Raw genomic sequence first — 17,852 nt, 5'->3', positions numbered from 1 at the left:
TTTCCCCACGAAAAAAAGAAACACAAGCATAAAGTACACGAATATAAAGAAGTCATGTTGTGGCGTTTATTTTTGAGAAAATATGTCACAGAAGAATGGTAGGAAGAAAGCCGTGGAGGGTACCAGCCATGTTTCAAGGCAGCTGGAGATCGTCTTTATTCTGGCTATCACGAAAGTGGATCGAGCCCGTTTATAGTAACGGGGGCTAGCGTTGAACCGTCCATTTCCTAGTGCCAGCCACCGTATCCACCGCCGTATCCACCGCCATATCCTCCATATCCACCGCCATATCCTCCTCCGTAACCTCCATATCCTCCTCCGTAGCCGCCGCCATATCCGCCGTAGCCGTGACTGACAGTGAGCACGGGCTTGACGACGTGGGACACTGTGGCAACCGGCTGCTTGACGTACGTCACCACCGGCCTGGACACGTACCCGACTCTGACCACCGGCTTGGATATGTAGGACAGGGACGCGTGGCCGCCGTAGCCACCGGCTGCCACCGCAGTGGCCAGGGCGCACAGAAGGACGACACCCTGCGTGGAAAGAAGGCGCAGAGGCGCGAGCCGTACGTCAGATTAGGATTGAAATGCTGCGCCAACAACTGCAGTTCGCTATGGGTTACCTGTCGCCGCCTGTAAGGGCCTCAAAAACCGAACCACTGATCCAAAAAGGCCCGCAGTCACCATGTGAACATGGTTAGACAGCGAGAAACGAGTACACGACACAGAAAATGATTGTGTATAATGTGTGATTAAGCGTACTGAGCGAATTACCTTAGTGGAACTTGGAAGGGCTGCGGTTTTATCTAGCAAACGCGATGCCTTCCGTTTCACGGTGACTAATTGGAATGCCGCCGGAATCGCTTAGGAGCGGTGGTTTGATTTTATTTGTATTATTCAGCTGATAGTTATCTACAATATCTGCTCAGATAAAACTTCCTACCGTTATGTAGTCGCTGGAGCAGTCTACCGGCATATAATTTTTATCGGGACAGTTCCAATGAAATACGAGGTTCAGGCTTTTTCTGTAACCATACCCCTCCCGTAGAAGCCCATATGTTAACAGCAGCCGGGAATTTCAAATTGTTTATTACTCCACTGGGAATTACTAATTATATCAAGTAAATTAAAGTCTTCTTAGCGGCCAGTTGTCATATAATGTTTTCACAAGGCCTTAAGCTGGTGGGCATTCGGGAGAAAGGGGGCTTTGCCGAAAAAATATTTGTGCGCTGTGAAAACGTCCTCCAAGTGTGCTTTCGTCCAAATCACAGAGCAAGAATATATACAAAGGGAAACGGCCCATTGCGGCGAGCGCGGGCGAGCGACCAGATAATGCCACAATGAAAACTCAGGCGGACTGCAAAGCTTCGTGGCTGCGACGACGAAGGAGAGGGTAGCGGCACCTGATGGACCAAATGATAGCGGTCGCAATTAATTCCGTGGATGCGCAGTGAAATGCCGATCGCGGCGGCCGCGCAGTTTCTTCACCCGCGGCAGATGTCGCTAGCTTAACCTACTACGAGCGCTTCTGACATTATCTCGCCGTGCTAGGAAGCCTCGTTTCCCATTCTTGCTCTTGCTCCGTGGTCCAAATACACCTGAAAGGAGCGATTGTTGCGTCAGGGAGAGCTTCTAGCGAATGGAAGGGGTCTACAATATTCAACTCCTTAATTCGTACTGTGGTATGATCTCACAATGCAAGACGTCATGTTTACTTTCTGTAATTTCACGGGGCAGCAGATTCTTGCGGTCAAATCCTACGCTAGACCTGCATTCCACTCGATCCCTCTTCTTGATTTCCTCACTGCCTCTGATTTTCATACCCAATCTTCCCGTACTTTCCTACTTCGTTTCCTTTTCCTTTCTTAAGCCTGTTCCCCCATGCCACACGGCAAAAACAAGGAGCAAAACACCCTATGCTCTATGGGCCTGGCTATGGTTTGCTCCTTTGATCGTATTGGTCATCAGCTACGTGCAGGGAAACGATATCACTTGAGTAGAACGGACAATTGGGCTAGTTGGTAGCTGTTCATCTTTAGGGTGGAAGCGCTCACAAAACAGGAACGAAAGTAGCGCCGTGTCGTCTTTGTTCTTTCTACTTTCGTCCCTGTCTTGTGAGCGCTTCCACCTTCAAGATATCACTTGAGCCATATTTTTTAAAGTCTTGAGTGCCGGTACAAACTCACGCTTGACCGAACATATACTACTTCACGTTAATTTTGTGAGTCTCTGAAATTTGTCCTTTGCGCCTTTTTAGGAAGTTCAAATAGCGCACGTGCACTCAATATTGAACTTGGTGCAGTTTATAATGTTAGAATGTGTCCCTAAAAAAATAATATGTCCCTTAAAAAGTAGTGGATGCTGAGCATAGATATACATTTACTTTTTTTTTCGCACATACTTTGGATGCTCCTCCTGGGCTCCAGTTTGTACGGTAAGTGTAAATCTTCCCAACATGGCCGCGAGGGGTCGAAATACAATAAGCGATGCGCGAACATTGAGCCTTTTTAAAAATCTTTTTTTATATACGTGTCTCTCGCAGAAACGACACTTTCGACATGTAAAACGTTAAGTTGAGGGAGTCTGCGAATTTGCAGCGAAAAGTTTTAACAAGCAATACGTTTTATAGTAGTTTCATGACACAACAGTAAGCGCGCTGCAATGTTTCTGCCTTTACCAGAATATAGGTTCTACTTAAAGACATAACGCCCCGACCAAAATGACGACCCGACAGTTTCTAGATGAATAACGGGGCCTGCGCCTACTAAAGTAACAATGTTTTCTTTATCAGATATCTCATGAGCTCATTTATTCATGTCTAACCAGTAAATATATTTTTTAAAAATGGTTATACATGACTTCCGCGCACACCCTGTGACTTTAGTCAGTAACCCATCTTCCACATCCTGTATGGGGAACAGACTCAATATTTCAGAGTAAAGTAAAACAGATGGACCGGGGCATATGATAGCAAATAAAACTCAGCCGGAAGACGTCACTTTGGAGTGAACGAGGACGCCATTTCGCTCCAAAGTGGCCTGGCTCAGCCCGCAGTGAATCTTCCAGATTCGAACGCAGTCGAAAACCGTTACACCAGCTGCTTACTCACGTATGTGTTCATGGCTCTCAGCTGGGGAGGCAAGAGCGAAGTTTTCAGGTCTTTCTGGGTAGACGCTGTGGCAAGGTGTGCCGCCTGTGGCCTTATATACGCGAGGGTTCGGCCTCAAAGAATGAGGTGAGAATGGATTTTAGTCGGAACAAGTGACCTGGTGCGAGTCGCAGTTTCGCAACGCACCTTTATTCTCAGTTCCCTTGCCTCCGAAATGCGCAGCTTTGTTTTGTGCACCCGTCATTAGCGGGGAATATAAACGGGGGCGAAAGTCTTGTTGTTACTCAGTCGTGTCCATTTACGACTCTAATAAGCCCCGGCTCGCCATGTTGAGTTTTCATTCCGTGTGCCTTTGCGGAGCCAAGCACTCGTCCAGCGCAACGGGTTACGGAGTTATTAGACACGGATGCAGACCACGTACGGCCGTGAAGAGAGTGAATTTTTTTTGTGTGTTCCGCTTCTAAAGTAAAATAATACTCCTTTAAGCCGCCATCTCTGCGTGTTTCCATGTCGCGCGAAGGAGCACGGAGCACGATATATGCCGCATTACCGTGGTGTACCTAGGTGGTCCAGCTTTCACGTAGAAGCGACGCAGAAGAGGGTTAGGTTCAGGCTGGTTTTTAGAGGCGCTTCTGGTTACCCGTAGAGGGAGCTTGGCTCTCGGGACGCCTGGCACGCTTCAACCGAAATCCTTCCGGAGAGCAGTTTTAGGCGATGGCGAAAAAAATTAGGGACGCTTGCACTCACGCGTGAGACTTGGATGGCTAAGCTGCTGTAGGTGAGGATTGTAGGACACATAGCTAGGTTTCAGTATCATTGTTTATTTGCATAGTTGCGGTGCTAGTCGTCGTCGTCATATGCATCGAAGAGGTCGTCGTCTTCTTCGCGGCGAGAGGTGGATGCAAAGTAATCCTCCGCATTGTAGACTACCAGCTCAACTGGCGAAGCTTGCAATGAGTCGCGCAAGGCTTGAACCAGCTCCACATCACCACGCATTTTCACGTTTGAAATTATTTGCTTACATGTTCCGACACACACACACACACACACACACACACACACACACACACACACACACACACACACACACACACACACACACACACACACACACACACACACACACACACACACACACACACACACACACACGCACACACACACACACGCACACACACACACACACACACACACACGCACGCACACACCCACACACACACACACACGCACGCACATGCACACGCACGCACATGCACACGCAAGCACGCACACGCACACGCACACGCGCACGCGCACGCGCACGCACGCACACACACACACACACACACACGCACACGCACCCGCGCACGCACGCACACACGCACACACCCACACACGCACACACACGCACACACGCACGCGCGCACGCACACACGCACGCGCGCACGCACGCACGCACGCACACAACACACAACACACACACACACACACACACACACACACACACACACACACACACACACACACACACACACACACACACGCGCGCGCGCGCGCGCGCGCGCACGCACGCAAATGACGCGTGTTGACTTCAGGGGTCCTCTTTCTAGTCTGCTTTATACATCGTTCGTTCTCCGAAGCTCGGCGCTGGCCCCTCATAATGCGTAGAGGGAACGTATTTGTGTGCTTGTTTTAACTTAATTGTTTAAAGTAGTTAGGTGCACCAGAGTACCTGTCTCTAACACACTTTCCTAAGTAGCAGGCCCCACTGTATTCATCCGAGCTGCAGTAGTGTTGGGGATCCGCGCTCGTCTCGTATTCCGGAGACACGGGGTTCTGTTCCACCTTTACAAACATTTACCGAATTTCCTTTTTAACCGAATTACATTGCATTGTTTACAGGAGCTTCCAAGGGAAATGGCGCGTCAGTCTAAGCATTCTCTCAGCCGTTTATTTCTGAGCCGTCGGCCATTTTGTACGCCGTCCGTCAGCTATTTTGTGTGCCATCTCATGATCACGACCACGCCGGATTTTCAGCCTACTGAATTAAGTAATGCTTTCGCGATGAAATACAAAAAGCACCACCGTGCAGTTGCTAGTTTTATTGCCAGAGCCACAGCGGCTGCATTTCGACGGAGGCTAAATAAAACACTAAATAACACATCAGTGTCCGATATTTCACCTCACGTGAAAGAAGCTCAAGACGTCTTGTTTATTTCCGGTAGCCCCAATTTTGGCGTATTGAAACGAAAGTGTAGCTTCAGTGTCTGACAACCAAAAGTTTCTATTGGTATCGCGAATGCGGTGATAGTGGACTCTGATATGAAAGAACCGATGCGGCAGGTCTGCAGGCTATTTGTCGAGGTCAAGAACATTGTGAGGAAGGATAATTCCATTGTTCATACGGGAGGAGGGTGCGCAGCGAATCACTTTCTAAATGCAAAAAGGCTATTGCTCGCAACCCATCATCAAGGCGTAGCAGCCCTGTTCGAGTAACAACGTTCAAAAAGCTCTGTATGAAGAACCGCCGTAACGGTGAGAAAATTACTCTTTTTACGATTCTGATAACGGTGCTTCAGTTGATAGAAGGACTGATGCCAGTGATGGCGAAACATTCGGTTACAGTCTTTAGCATAGTACCTTGCGAGGTTAACCAAGAGGGCAATACGCGAGGCATTGCTTTTTTTTACTTTCCGTTTCAGACAGGGAATGGCTTTAGAAGCCCCCAACTGATCTTCAAATTATTCTGAGTGCGGGTGCTGCGTAGACGTCGCAGAATTTAAGGTATTTTTGCTAGTTTGCAAGTTACAGAGCACACATTCAGCCCTCGCTGCTTTCGAAGCGGGAACCATAATCAATCAGACAGAATCGCTTGTTTACAAGAAGGGTTTATTTTTAAGAGTTGTCTTGCCGCGTGCCATACGTGTATGAATCGACGATGACGAGGAGATGAACATGAAATGTTTTGACAGGGGAAGTTCTATGGGCTCTCGTAAGGTTCAAGGAGAGGAGAAAAAATACACCGTGGCTTGTACGCTCATTTCATCTACCATCCCATCACGACAAAAAAAAAAAAAAAGATAGCCATAACATAACCATGAAATTAAAATAAACAGCGCAAGGATGGGACCGCATAATGTGTTTCATTTTTGCGGTTCTGTCTTTACATATTTTCAAGGACATTCAGTCGGAGTATAGATACAATAGGAATAATAAAATTTGCGACATGCAGCACTGAAAAGTCATCACGATAAACATCCACGTAAAAAATGAAAATTTGAAGGAGCCATGAAGAGAAAACAAAAGTTTGTTTTATTCGAAAGATTAGGTGTTTCATAGTACCCCAAGCGCTTTCCCGGAAGCAAATGATGCTTTATTCACTGAGAAATAAGGCAATTTAAGCCAAAAATTTAAATCTCCCGCTAAATTGCACATTTCGTGATGTGAACAATGGCGTCATACGAGCCGGTCCATGAAACAGATACTTAGTATGTCGACTCCATATAGCACCCACACGCGGGAGTCAGACAGGAACCGGAACTCGTGCCGAAACCGAGACGGCGGCCATTTTAGAAATACTAGTAAAACCTAGTGCACCCGCAGCCCTAGTCATGGAATCGCCTGATCCGGACAACAAAACTCTCGCCGAGGAGCTCGGGCTTGCATTTAACAACCTCACATCACTTGAACGCTCAATGCTTCTAAGTGCACGAGCGGCAGCAGTTGTGGGATACACGGATCGACCGGAAAGCGACCATTCCGCGATACCCACAACAGACGAACGCCAAGCCGTTGGCACCGCTGCCTCGTCAGCCCCGTCGCGACGGACGAATACAGACTGGTACGTATGTGCCGTATTTTTATTACGGTTAATAACAGTTCAATTTCAGTAGCAGTATTGCTTATGCCAGTTAGCCGGTGTCGTGTATGGAAAGCCGTTCGCGCGAGCTCTCTGCTCCGACCAGAAAGATACGAGCGTCAATGCGCGGTATGTACGGTATTTTTTTTTTCCAAGCTCAGAGCGCTTTGACGGCGATTTGACGAAGTCGGCGACGAGCGGCGGCATGTCCCAGGAGTGAGCTAACGTAAGGGTCCCTGCCGCAATCACTTCGTCGGAAATGAAGCGAGCACACTCGTACTTCCTTTAGCTCCCTTTCTCCTCCGTTTGCAAAGTTCACAAAACGTAGCGACTTGCTTCGCCGAGGTTCGTCGTTGGGCAGCACATGAAAGGAGATCTCTTCACCGGCGGGGATGTCGCACTCCCTCGAGGATTTGCCCGTACTACATGGGCATTTCAGGACGCAGCAACGAAATTTCATTGTAAAGTAATCGAACAAACTGAAGTTTTCAGTGGTTGTAAACTGGAAACGAGCTCGTAACGATAGCAGCAAGCCAACACCATTCCGAAACTTCTGCGACGACTGGCACTATCTCGTCGCTGCTTGCTGTTCCTTACTCCCCTCGTTTCTATTTTTACCTTTGCTGGTTGGCGATATGACGGCCAACCTCCTGTCAAGGGATTAAGATACCAAGCAAGGTCGCGGCTGTGCGTGCTGGAACGGTTCGTTGGCCCCGAAGAGCCTCGAACCCGAAAATTCGTCTGCGCGACGGCGAGATGTCGAGCTCGGCCGGCGGTAGTTTCGTACGCATTGGCGTACACGTTTGCGTGTTTGTTCGGAACTTCAACCGTTTACTCCACCGTTCTTAGTGTCATAAAAGGAATGTGCAGTAGATGTTTAACGGGCATATAGCTCACTGTGCAAACTGGTAAGACCTGCCTAACTTGCGTTTGCTTTTGCCGGCCTCCGCCAATCGCAGAGCATTCTCGTGTGACATCATAGGTTCTGTTGCGGAAAATGAGCTGGTGGGTCTCATGGTCATTCCCTTTTTTCCTAATTATGTAGCTTATTTGAGCGAAGTTTGCGTTAAAAGTGGTGTCAGTATGGTTCTAACGAGGCAATCTTTCGAATGAACCAAACTTGTGTTTTCTCTTCATGGCTCCTTTGAGCGGAGACTGCAGCTAACGTATCCCGTTATTTCGAAAGCAGCTGTACACACACCTATTTTTTAACACACACACGCTCTCTCACTTTTCCCCACATCCATCCTGCTCTCCACGCCTGTCGCGCCTATTGAGCCGTGAAGGCCGGGCACCCTTGTATGCGTAGTCTCCGACTACGGTGGGGGAGAATGCGGAGGGAGTTTCACAGCGCCGGTCATTCTTCATGAAAAGGGTATGCCCCACACAAGCGCCTAGCCGCAAGCCACAAGGGAAGAGGCAGCAACTCGTGGCAGTCGCATCACCATCGCTGGGACGAAGAAGTCGCGTCTCGTTGGCTCTCTCTCCTCGACTGACTGGACAGCGCGACGTGGTGCTTCGGTGCTAGCCTTCCCGTTGAAGTGTTAAAGCCTGAAAACCTTCTTGTAATATATATATATATATATATATATATATATATATATATATATATATATATATATATATATATATATATATATATATATATATATAGCCATTAGGGTGGTCACCCTCAAGTGTCAGATACACTTGTAGTAAATATAAATACCCCAGAAAGTGAAGGAGAACACAGTCGCCCAGATAGCCGGATTGGTAAGGCATTAGAAATCAAATCGAAAGGCGTGGGTTCGGTCCCCACTATGGGCGCGTGTTTTTATTTCTTTCTTTCTTACGTAAATTAACAAAAATGTTAACTTCGGTTAAACAAAGCCTAATAATTCCCGTATGCCTCCTTTGGCGTTGTAGACTGCCGGCCTTTATTTCCGTATTTCCTTAACGAGCCCCTCATTTCCTAACCATATTATTCAGCGAAAGCCTAGCGAGGGCCTCGGTTCTGGCAGCCTTGATGCCAAGGTAGTATAAGAGGGTTTTCTGCCAGTTGACCGCTCATGACAGGCTGTAGACGTACGAGTCACGCCCCGGGGGTTGAAAAGAAGGTCCCCTTCTCCCCGTGTAGTCTGAGTGGCGCTGGCTACCACCCTCAAGCGTCAGATACACTTGTAGTAAATATAAATACCCCAGAAAGTGAAGGCGAACACAGTCGCCCAGACAGCCGAATCGGTAAGGCATTCGAGATCAAATCGAAAGGCGTGGGTTCGGTCCCCACTCTGGGCACGTGTTTTTCTTTCTTTCTTTCTTACGTAAATTAAAAAAATGTTAACTTCACTAACGGTTAAACAAAGCCTAATCATTCCCCTATGCCTCCTTTGGCGTTCTAGACTGCCGGCCTTTCTTTCCGTATACAGTAAAAGCTCGTTAATTCGACACCCGTTCATTCGGAAATTCTGATAATTCGGACGGCGCTATTGGTCCCGGGCAAAGCGCATGTTAGTCTACGGGACCAAACCTTCGTTATTTCGTCAGAATTCGGTCCCGCACCGCTTAATTCAGACAAATGCTTACGGCTGCCGCTGCACAATGGATGGATGGAAAGGACTTTATTGAGTAAATCCTGCAGTAGGTAAAGCCCGGTTGACGGGCCGAGCTCAACGTGGCCGTGCGTTGCATCCTCTTGGGCAGAAGTGTGGTAAATTAGAAGCACTGGAACCACTGGAGTGAAACAGAAACCTGAGAGGCATCGCCATCGTCATCAACCACGATTCTGACGAAGAGTCATGCGAGGAGGTGCAGCCGCGGCCTCATCGCACCTCCCGCGAAGCCTCAGAGGCGCTTTTGATATTGGAAGTTTGCCTGAGCAGTTCCGACAGTTTGTGTGCTGCTGTTGGCCACTTGGAAGAGTTAAGAAAATTTCTAATGTCAACCGCGATGTGCGCGAAAAAGCAGACGACTATTACAAAATACTTCAGCAAATAAAGGTATGCTTCTCCAATGTGATTTTAATGTTGTTTTTCCTATTCATTCATTAATTCGGCATTCGGATAATTCGGAGATTTTTCCCGGTCCCGTGAGAACCGAATTAACGAGCTTTTACTGTATATATATATATATATATATATATATATATATATATATATATATATATATATATATATATATATATATATATATATATATATATATATATATATATATATATATATGTGTGTAAGGTTAGTAGAAATAGAGACACACGAGAAAGACTCTGAAGAAAGGAAGTCCTCTTCCTGAAACCTCAGTAAACTTATTTCTATTTTATACGTCTTTCTCGTGTGTCTCTATCTATGCTAACCTTATTTTTTCGCGCTCTGTGTGAGTTTTTATCTTTCAGACTATATATATATATATGTATATATATATAGGAATAGTCCCCCCTCTCCCCAGCGGGAAAATTAAAACTTTAAACTTTCCGCCTATGCTTGTATGCTCTCCGTTAGGGAACAGGCGAGCGGTGCAGAATGACTGCTCCCACAGTGAATGTATGCCTTTCTCATCCGCCAAGACCCTACTCAGCATTGCAAGGGCTGATGCACGCATCGCGCAGCCTAGAGTACCAGGTGAGCTGTGCGCAAGCCGGGTGCGTGACATGACCTGACCTTCTTTTTAACCCTTAACCCCCCCTGGCCATGACTCCAGCTCTGACTGTTAATTTGTCACGGCCACTCGACCAAACGTTGACTTGACCAGCGGGTAACCCTCTCATTTCACCTGCGGCGACAAGGCTACCGGAACCAAGGCCGTCTCTGTGCATGCAGCTCATCAAAATTGGGAATGAGAGGCTCGTTGAATGTATTTGAGATGAAAGCCAATAATCACAAATGCCAAAAAGAAAGGACTTAGGGGAAGGGGGTTCGTCATTTTGTCGGGTAGAAATAGGTATTTTGAGATTGTTGAAAAAAAGGAAGTGTGGAACATGCGCCGCAAGTAGACTCCGAACCCACAACCTTTGCATTATGCGTCCGATTGTATACCGAAATATGCGTGCGATTCTATACCGATACACCGATATCCTTAACGTCGACACCTGTAAACAAAACGGATTGCTGGGATGACATTATTTTCAGGGGCAATATAAGCCGTCTTATATCAGAATACGGAGACACTAAAGCCTGTCTTTTTAAAAAAATTCCCCCGCATTTCCCCGAGGGGGAGAATGTGAAAGTGCGAATGCACGGTTGTCGGCCCGCTTGCGGCGCTTGCGCTCGGCCCCCGCAGCCCACCGCCTCGCCGCCTTCTCTTCCATCTCTTCCATCGGGTTTGTAGTATCACGTGTACACCACGCAGTTATCAAGACGCTATAACGCCGCTGAGTCGCCAACGCACGCCGCTGACGACGTAGTTAGAATGCGTTAAAGATATAAGGTGCGTCACTAACACTGATATCACCGTCGTGTCCGTGGCTTGGTCGGTAGAGCGTCGCGCTGCGGCCGCAAAGTCCTCGGATCGAAACCTGGCGCCGGATGCTGTTTCTTTTTTAAATATAGAGGAGCACTGCGGACGCCGACGCCGCCGACGCCGCCGACGCCGCCGCCGGCGGTGGATGGTTTGGGGTCGCTTATAAAGTGCATTCGCACTTAAAAAAGTCTGTTATGCGTTCTTCCAAACGCTGTACACCCGCCGCTGAGGGCATTGTTGCCGCCGCTGCGAGAACTTGGGATCCTACCCATGTACAGCTTCGCTGTAAACTAACTTCGGGGCAGGAAGCAAAGACCGGGCCATCTCCATTAACATGAAACGTGGGGAGGGGCGAAGCATGCAGTGTGAAGTGTATTCAATAAGTCTCTCTCTCTTGCCACAGGGGGCGCGCTGATATATGCGGCATCCCAATTACGAAGACGGAGGAGAAGTGAAATTCGAAGTGGAGAACTGGAAATTTTAAAGTTTAAGCGAGTACGAAGCGAAATAAAAGCAAGCAAGCAAGTGAGAACGAAAAACCAGTGTCCCGGTGTGTTCTTTTAGTACGAGTTTTTGCCCACGGAGATGAAACGTTCTGGCGCGAGGCGTTGGAAAACGAGTGTCCCGGTGTGTTCTCCTAGTAAGCATTTCGTTCTATGGGGCGAGGCGTTGGAACACGTGTGTACCGGTGTTTTAGTACGGTGACCGCATGAGAATACGACGACGAACGACGACGACGACATAAGACGTCGACAGCCCTAGCGCTTAATGGGGAATTCGCCCCTAAAACAAGTATCAATCTGCGGCAACAACGGCATGCTTTTATTTTTGAGGATGTGCTACGGTTCGATGTAGTCTTCATGTCCGAGAACAAAAATGCCGGAGGCTCCACGTGTCTTTGAAGTGCGAGGCGTTGGAAATCGAACGTCCTGGTGTGCGGGCTATTAGCACGCGGTCACCTTTCGAGTCGCCGGCCGTACAAAACAAGATTTGCGATGCGTTCCAAAGCGCCAGGCGCTTGTGTGCGTGCGTGTGCGTTGGTTTGTCTTCGAAGCGCGAGGCGTTCTAACCACAAGGTGTTCGTGTGTGTGCGTTTGTTTATTGTTCGCTTATCTGTTTGCCCTTTTGTTCGTTTGTTTCTTTCTTTCGTTGTTCGTTTGTTCGTTTGTTTGTTTGTTTGCTCGTTTGTTCGTTTGTTCGTTTGTTCGTTCGTTTGTTTGTTTGTTTGTTTGTTTGTTTGTTTGTTTGCTTGTTTGTTTGTTTGTTTGTTCGTTTGTTGGCTTGCTTGCTTGCTTTAAGTGGTATTTTTCATATTTCGCGGGTTTTCTTTATCAGTCAGAATAAATGAGTACGCAATTAGTTCGTCGCTGAAAATACCGCAGTTAGATTCCCCTCGTGGGTACCTACAAGTGCCTCATTGACACTTCAGGGATTAGTACAGTACTTCTCGAGTTAGATAATTAATTGCAATTAATTAGTTAAGTATCATTAACGAAAAAATTACTGCACGCTTCTCCACAGTACTGCAAACATTACGCACTAGCTTTCCTTCGAGTAACGCCATTGCTCTTTTTTTAAATCTTGGTGCATGATAGCTGGGACACCCTGTATATGTGGAATACAATTACTAAAACGAAAGCATTATGTGCTCCATGAGTCAACAAACCCGGCGTTGTGAGCAGCGAACATTCTACGTGCCCCGACAATGTACGTGCATTCAACTAAAAAAGAAAAAAAAATACAGAAATTAAGGGAGTTCTGTAATGCGTAAATATTCCTATGGCACTAATCTTCATTTAACTTTTTTTTTTTCGCCTCTCCATTTAAACTATTATACAGGTTGAATGTGTGAACTTAGCCAATTATGCATTCTTGGGCAAATTCAGGGCGTTACACAGTTGGTACTTTTCACAATTTTCCATTCATGTTTCGGTTTATTATTTTGGAGCTTTTTTACTTTAGCTTCACCGTGGTAGAGCCATGTACATGTACCGTAAGAAGTAACTGGAGCACGGGAGCTGTGGCCGAACCGCATCGGAGCGCCGTGTAGCTGCACCGGCGGTAAACGAAAGGACGAGAACACACATGCGGGCCTGGCGACGGCGATAGCCCACCTATACATCTCAAACCACTTCTTTTAACCTGCTTCGAATATTCTTCGCAGCATACTGGTCTCGGCAATGGCTCTGATAGGGGGGACATCTGACATCATCTTAGCACACTTCCAGCGCACGCGAGCTGCCGGAGAAGCGGCGCTCTCGCGGGGATCTGCGGTGACAGTTTTTTTTCTTCAAATATTTTTAGCTGTGTATGCTATTAGCGCCATCGCCGAGACCACTGTGCTACGAAGAATTCTTGAATACAGGTTAAAAGAAGTGTTTTGAGATGTATAGGTGGGCTATCGCCGTCGCCATGCGCGCATGCGTGTTCACGTCCTTTGGTTTGCCGCCGGCGCAGCTACACCGCGCTCCTATGCGGTGCGGCCACAGCTCCTGTGCTCCAATTACTTCTGACGGCACCTGCACAATAAGGGAACCAGCGTTGGAGATTTGACTGACTGGTAGCGCCGCCATAGTGGGAGCGCCATGTTATTTTTCGCAGCAGAAGTGTACATGCGTACAAGCAGCAGATGCTCTAAACAAAAATGGCTGCGAACGCCAGCCGCGATGTCCGTGGTCACGACGTTCCCTGAAGAAAGACTCGTAAAGTAAGGTATAGTTGTATGTACCAGTGCCACAATAAGGAAGGATTCGACGCGAACATTGCGTTTTACTTCTGCCCGTCGAAACCGTACGAGGTCGAGTGTCGACAGCGCTGGATTCTGGCGCTCTGCTGGACAAGGTAAGCAATCAGACTTCTAGTTGCAGCGTATCTTGATGTTGCGAACGTTTGCGTGGCTAAGCATGCGGAACAATGAGTGTAGGAATGTTTATTAAACACCACACGGCCCACAATGGCACCCCACATCGAACACCAGGATATGCAGCGCGTATTTCGTGGGCAACGCAAGGAGTAACAACAGGCACCATCCGGCATACGTTCCATCGGTTTTCCCGTCGGCGTACCACCGCGAATCCTCGGGATGCTTCATCGTCGGTGGAGCGATGCGAGAGGTAGGCCCTTGCTCCAACAGCGGCGCGATGGTCAAAGAGCGGAACGACACGTCTTTTTCGGATGAGGCTTTTAATGGAATGTGCTAGAACGGGGAGAGCCGGCGCAGCAACGAGAGCATGCGAAAGCACGTGAGGAGCAAAATGAAACATGATGATCAGCCTCGTCAGCTACAAGGGGTGAAGATGAGGAAGTCACAATAGTCTTCCCCGCCGGCAGATGATGCTAGGTGGCCGCTTGACTTCAGTGCCCCAGGGAAAACGTAGAGAGCAGCACCTGACGACTCCCCCCCTTCCACCGATCGACTTTTCTATTGTTCCAAAGACCACTGTTGCCTTGCACACCGTGTTTCGCCGAGTAGAACTACACTGTCTTTCTTCAATAAGTGTCCTTTTTGCTTGGTTGGATGTGAGCTCCCTGTGCATCAGTCCTCCGCCATCCACAGAGCGCTTTCTCCGCCATCGCTGTTTCCACCGCCTAACCTGTTGCTTCTTACAACTTGTCGACGGTGGATTGCAAGCCAGACTAGATCTGTGAAGGTAGGAGCGATAACCATTTTGCTGCATTTTCGTTGTGGTTTCCTCTATGGACGTCTTGCAGTCTTGACTTCTGTTGCGTTCCGTGTCTGCAGCACGTCAATTTTCACTTGACGCCTCACTTTGGGCTCGGAATGGGGTCTCCTGGCTCGTGCCTTGTTTTTGCGTTGGCGTCTTTTCAACTCGGTCAGCTTTGCAGACGTTGGCTCACGAAGGTGTCCTGTGCCCTTGACGCCTCTTCCCTGGAGGGCAGGATGATATGAGGCTTGAGCGAAAAGATTCCCGACTCCCTGTTGCAACTACGTCCTACTACTTTTGAGGTTCCAGAAGGCGAGCAAAAGGATTTTTTCCCTGAAGCCAGTCCTTGTTCTGAGGCGTGGGATACAACAGGGTCATTGCTGGCCAATTTACATGTGTTCATTGAAGCTTTTCCGAAAATCTCATTATTGTGCATCTCGATCGCTTCTTCAGTAATGGACTCAGATCCAAAGAGAGGATCATCTTGAGAGTCTTGCGGCAGTCGGGCTGTCGGTAGGTAGCGGTGTTCGAGAGCCTGCAGCAGCACGACAGAGCCTGCTAGCTTGGAGACTATGTGGACCGGTGTAGAAGCCACGCTCTCCGTGTCATTGTCAGGGTTGTCTGAGCCGCATACTGATTTTGCGTGCCTTGTCGCGCACTGACCACATTTAAGCTGCCTTCTGCATTCTTCCGTCAAGTGGCCCTGTTTGAGACAACTGAAGCATCGTCCAGTTTTGGTGAGCACCTCCTTCTTGCCCTGAAGGCTCAGTTCTTCGTCTTTACAGGCTCCGGCAGAGAGCGTTCCAGAGTGGCAAAACAAGCACTGCTGCGGCCTGCTCGTTGAGCCCTGCAGAGCAGCTGCCGTGGGAATGTCACACGGGAGGTAGGGTTTTCGGGCTTCTTTCTCTGGGCTGCAATGAATTTTATATTCCGCGCGTTCAGAAATAGCCTCTCGACACATAAGCTGGTGGCCGAAGAATTCCAAGAGCAATCGAAGCTCGTGGTCGGGCGGGCCCGTTTGACCGGTCGAGTCGCCGTGTGGGTATGACGAAGCGCCAGCTGAAGAAAATGACGTTTTGCGTACCTCATAAAACCGCAGAACCCTGTCCGTCGGCAGGACATTTAGCACGATTTCACGCAGCATGTTGCAATATCTTGTCGAGCTCGTGCCAAGTACCTTGAGGCTTCGAATATGAACCCGGACCCGATCATAAAGTTGCCTCAGTTGTCGGAAGTCGGATGACGACGACACCGGCTTTAAGTCCAGGAGGCCTTGAAGATGATCTTGCAAGATGATGGGGTCATCTCCGAAGCCCTTCTTAAATATCTTAATGCCGTTCTGTGGCACTCTTCGGTCGCTCGCAGTCCCGATGTGGCCGATGCAGCCGCTCCGGTCACGAGGCTGCTCAAGCAATTGAACTTGCTCATCTTCGCTGTGGGTATCTGCCAAAAACTGCGTCCAGAATTGCTGCCCCGATCTGGGGTTCCCCGTCAAAATGCAGGACTTCCAGTTGGGAAAGTACGCACTTGCCGGTTGGTAGTGGGTGGACGGTCGCTGGGCGTGGCGCCGAAGACCGGCTTTATTGCAGCTTGAAACGTAGATTCGCGGTCGTGCTGACAACCTTGTCGCGGTATTGTCCAGCGTCTAACGTCTAGATGTCCACTAGGACATCTGGCATATCCTCAAAGATCGCCTCGACCCCTTTCGCTATCTGGCCATAGAATGCGCCAGTTCGCTCGAGCAGTACACTCACCGCACCTGCCGTCGCCTCTCGACTTCCCCCTATGAGGTCTTCAGCTTCCGCTAAAAGGTCATCCAGTTGCGCCCGTAGACGCTGCGCCGTCGTCGAAGCTGTCGTTCCATTCGGTCGCACGTGGTTGAGAAGTCTCGCCAAGATAACAGGCGCCGCGTCTTCCCCTCGGCTTTCGCGGCTCCGTGCGTCGATGGGCTTGGCGTCGTCTAAAAGTCCCATGTTATGGGAACCATGTGTTGGACCTCTGGTTCCTCCAACTGCAGGGCGATAGTCAAAGAGCAAAGCGACACGTCTTGTTCGGATGAAGCTTTTAATGAAATGTGCTAGAACGGGGAGAGCCCGCGCAGCCACGAGAGCATGCGACAGCTCGTGAGGAGCCGAATGAAACTGATGATGATCAGCATCGTCTGCTACAAGGGGGGAAGACAGGGAAGTTAAAACAAATGTGATCGACTGCTTAGTATCCTTTTCTAAACCCAGCCTGTCCCCTGGGTTGTTGGGAATATAGGCTGTCGCTTATGCGATTAACTATTACCTTAATTGGTAAACAGACTGTATATAACCGAGAGTAGGCTGATGGGTCTTTAATTCTTAAGCGGTTTGACATCTCCCTTCTTTTGAATCAGAATTATATTAGCGTTTTCCAGGCTATGGGCAAATTCAATGTCTTTAGGCATTCTGAAAATAGTTTAGCAAACCTCCCTAACGCGATATTATCTTCCCCCTTCATGTGATTCACGGTTATGCTGTATTCACCTGTAGCTTGTCGTCTTTCATGTCCTGGAGGGCCTTTCTAATTTCTTTTTAGTTTGTTGTTGTTTATTGAAATTTTGACAAGCAGAAATTACCAATGTGCTAAGCAAAAGGCCACTGTAAGGCCCCTAGCACCTGACAGCTAAGCATGTTGTTGGGCTAGTTGGTTCATGTTCATACTTAAAACTGCGCATTCGGACGGGACAAGCAAAAGAAGACTGCACCCGTCCTCTGTCTTCTTTTGCTTGTCCCGTTCGAATGCGCAGTTTTAAGTATGAACCTGACAGCTCAAGCGACAGG

The 17,852-nt window shown here is 48.4% G+C and overlaps 1 protein-coding gene across 1 annotated transcript; it reads right to left on the bottom strand.

The window, feature by feature from the left end:
* Window positions 1-227: 227 nt before the first annotated feature.
* On the bottom strand, window positions 228-17,018 carry LOC144160564 (uncharacterized). Its single transcript, XM_077691826.1, has 2 exons — window positions 16,800-17,018; window positions 228-536 (listed from the first exon to the last, which is right to left on the bottom strand). The coding sequence occupies exons 1-2, from the start codon at window positions 17,016-17,018 to the stop codon at window positions 228-230; spliced, it is 528 nt and encodes a 175-aa protein (XP_077547952.1).
* Window positions 17,019-17,852: the final 834 nt, after the last annotated feature.

This window comes from Haemaphysalis longicornis, unplaced genomic scaffold, assembly GCF_048455015.1.
Source record: "Haemaphysalis longicornis isolate Haplotype H1 unplaced genomic scaffold, Haemaphysalis longicornis Haplotype H1 scaffold_1, whole genome shotgun sequence".
Taxonomy (NCBI): Eukaryota; Metazoa; Arthropoda; class Arachnida; order Ixodida; family Ixodidae; genus Haemaphysalis; species Haemaphysalis longicornis.
This window is presented reverse-complemented; position numbering and strand designations above follow the sequence as displayed.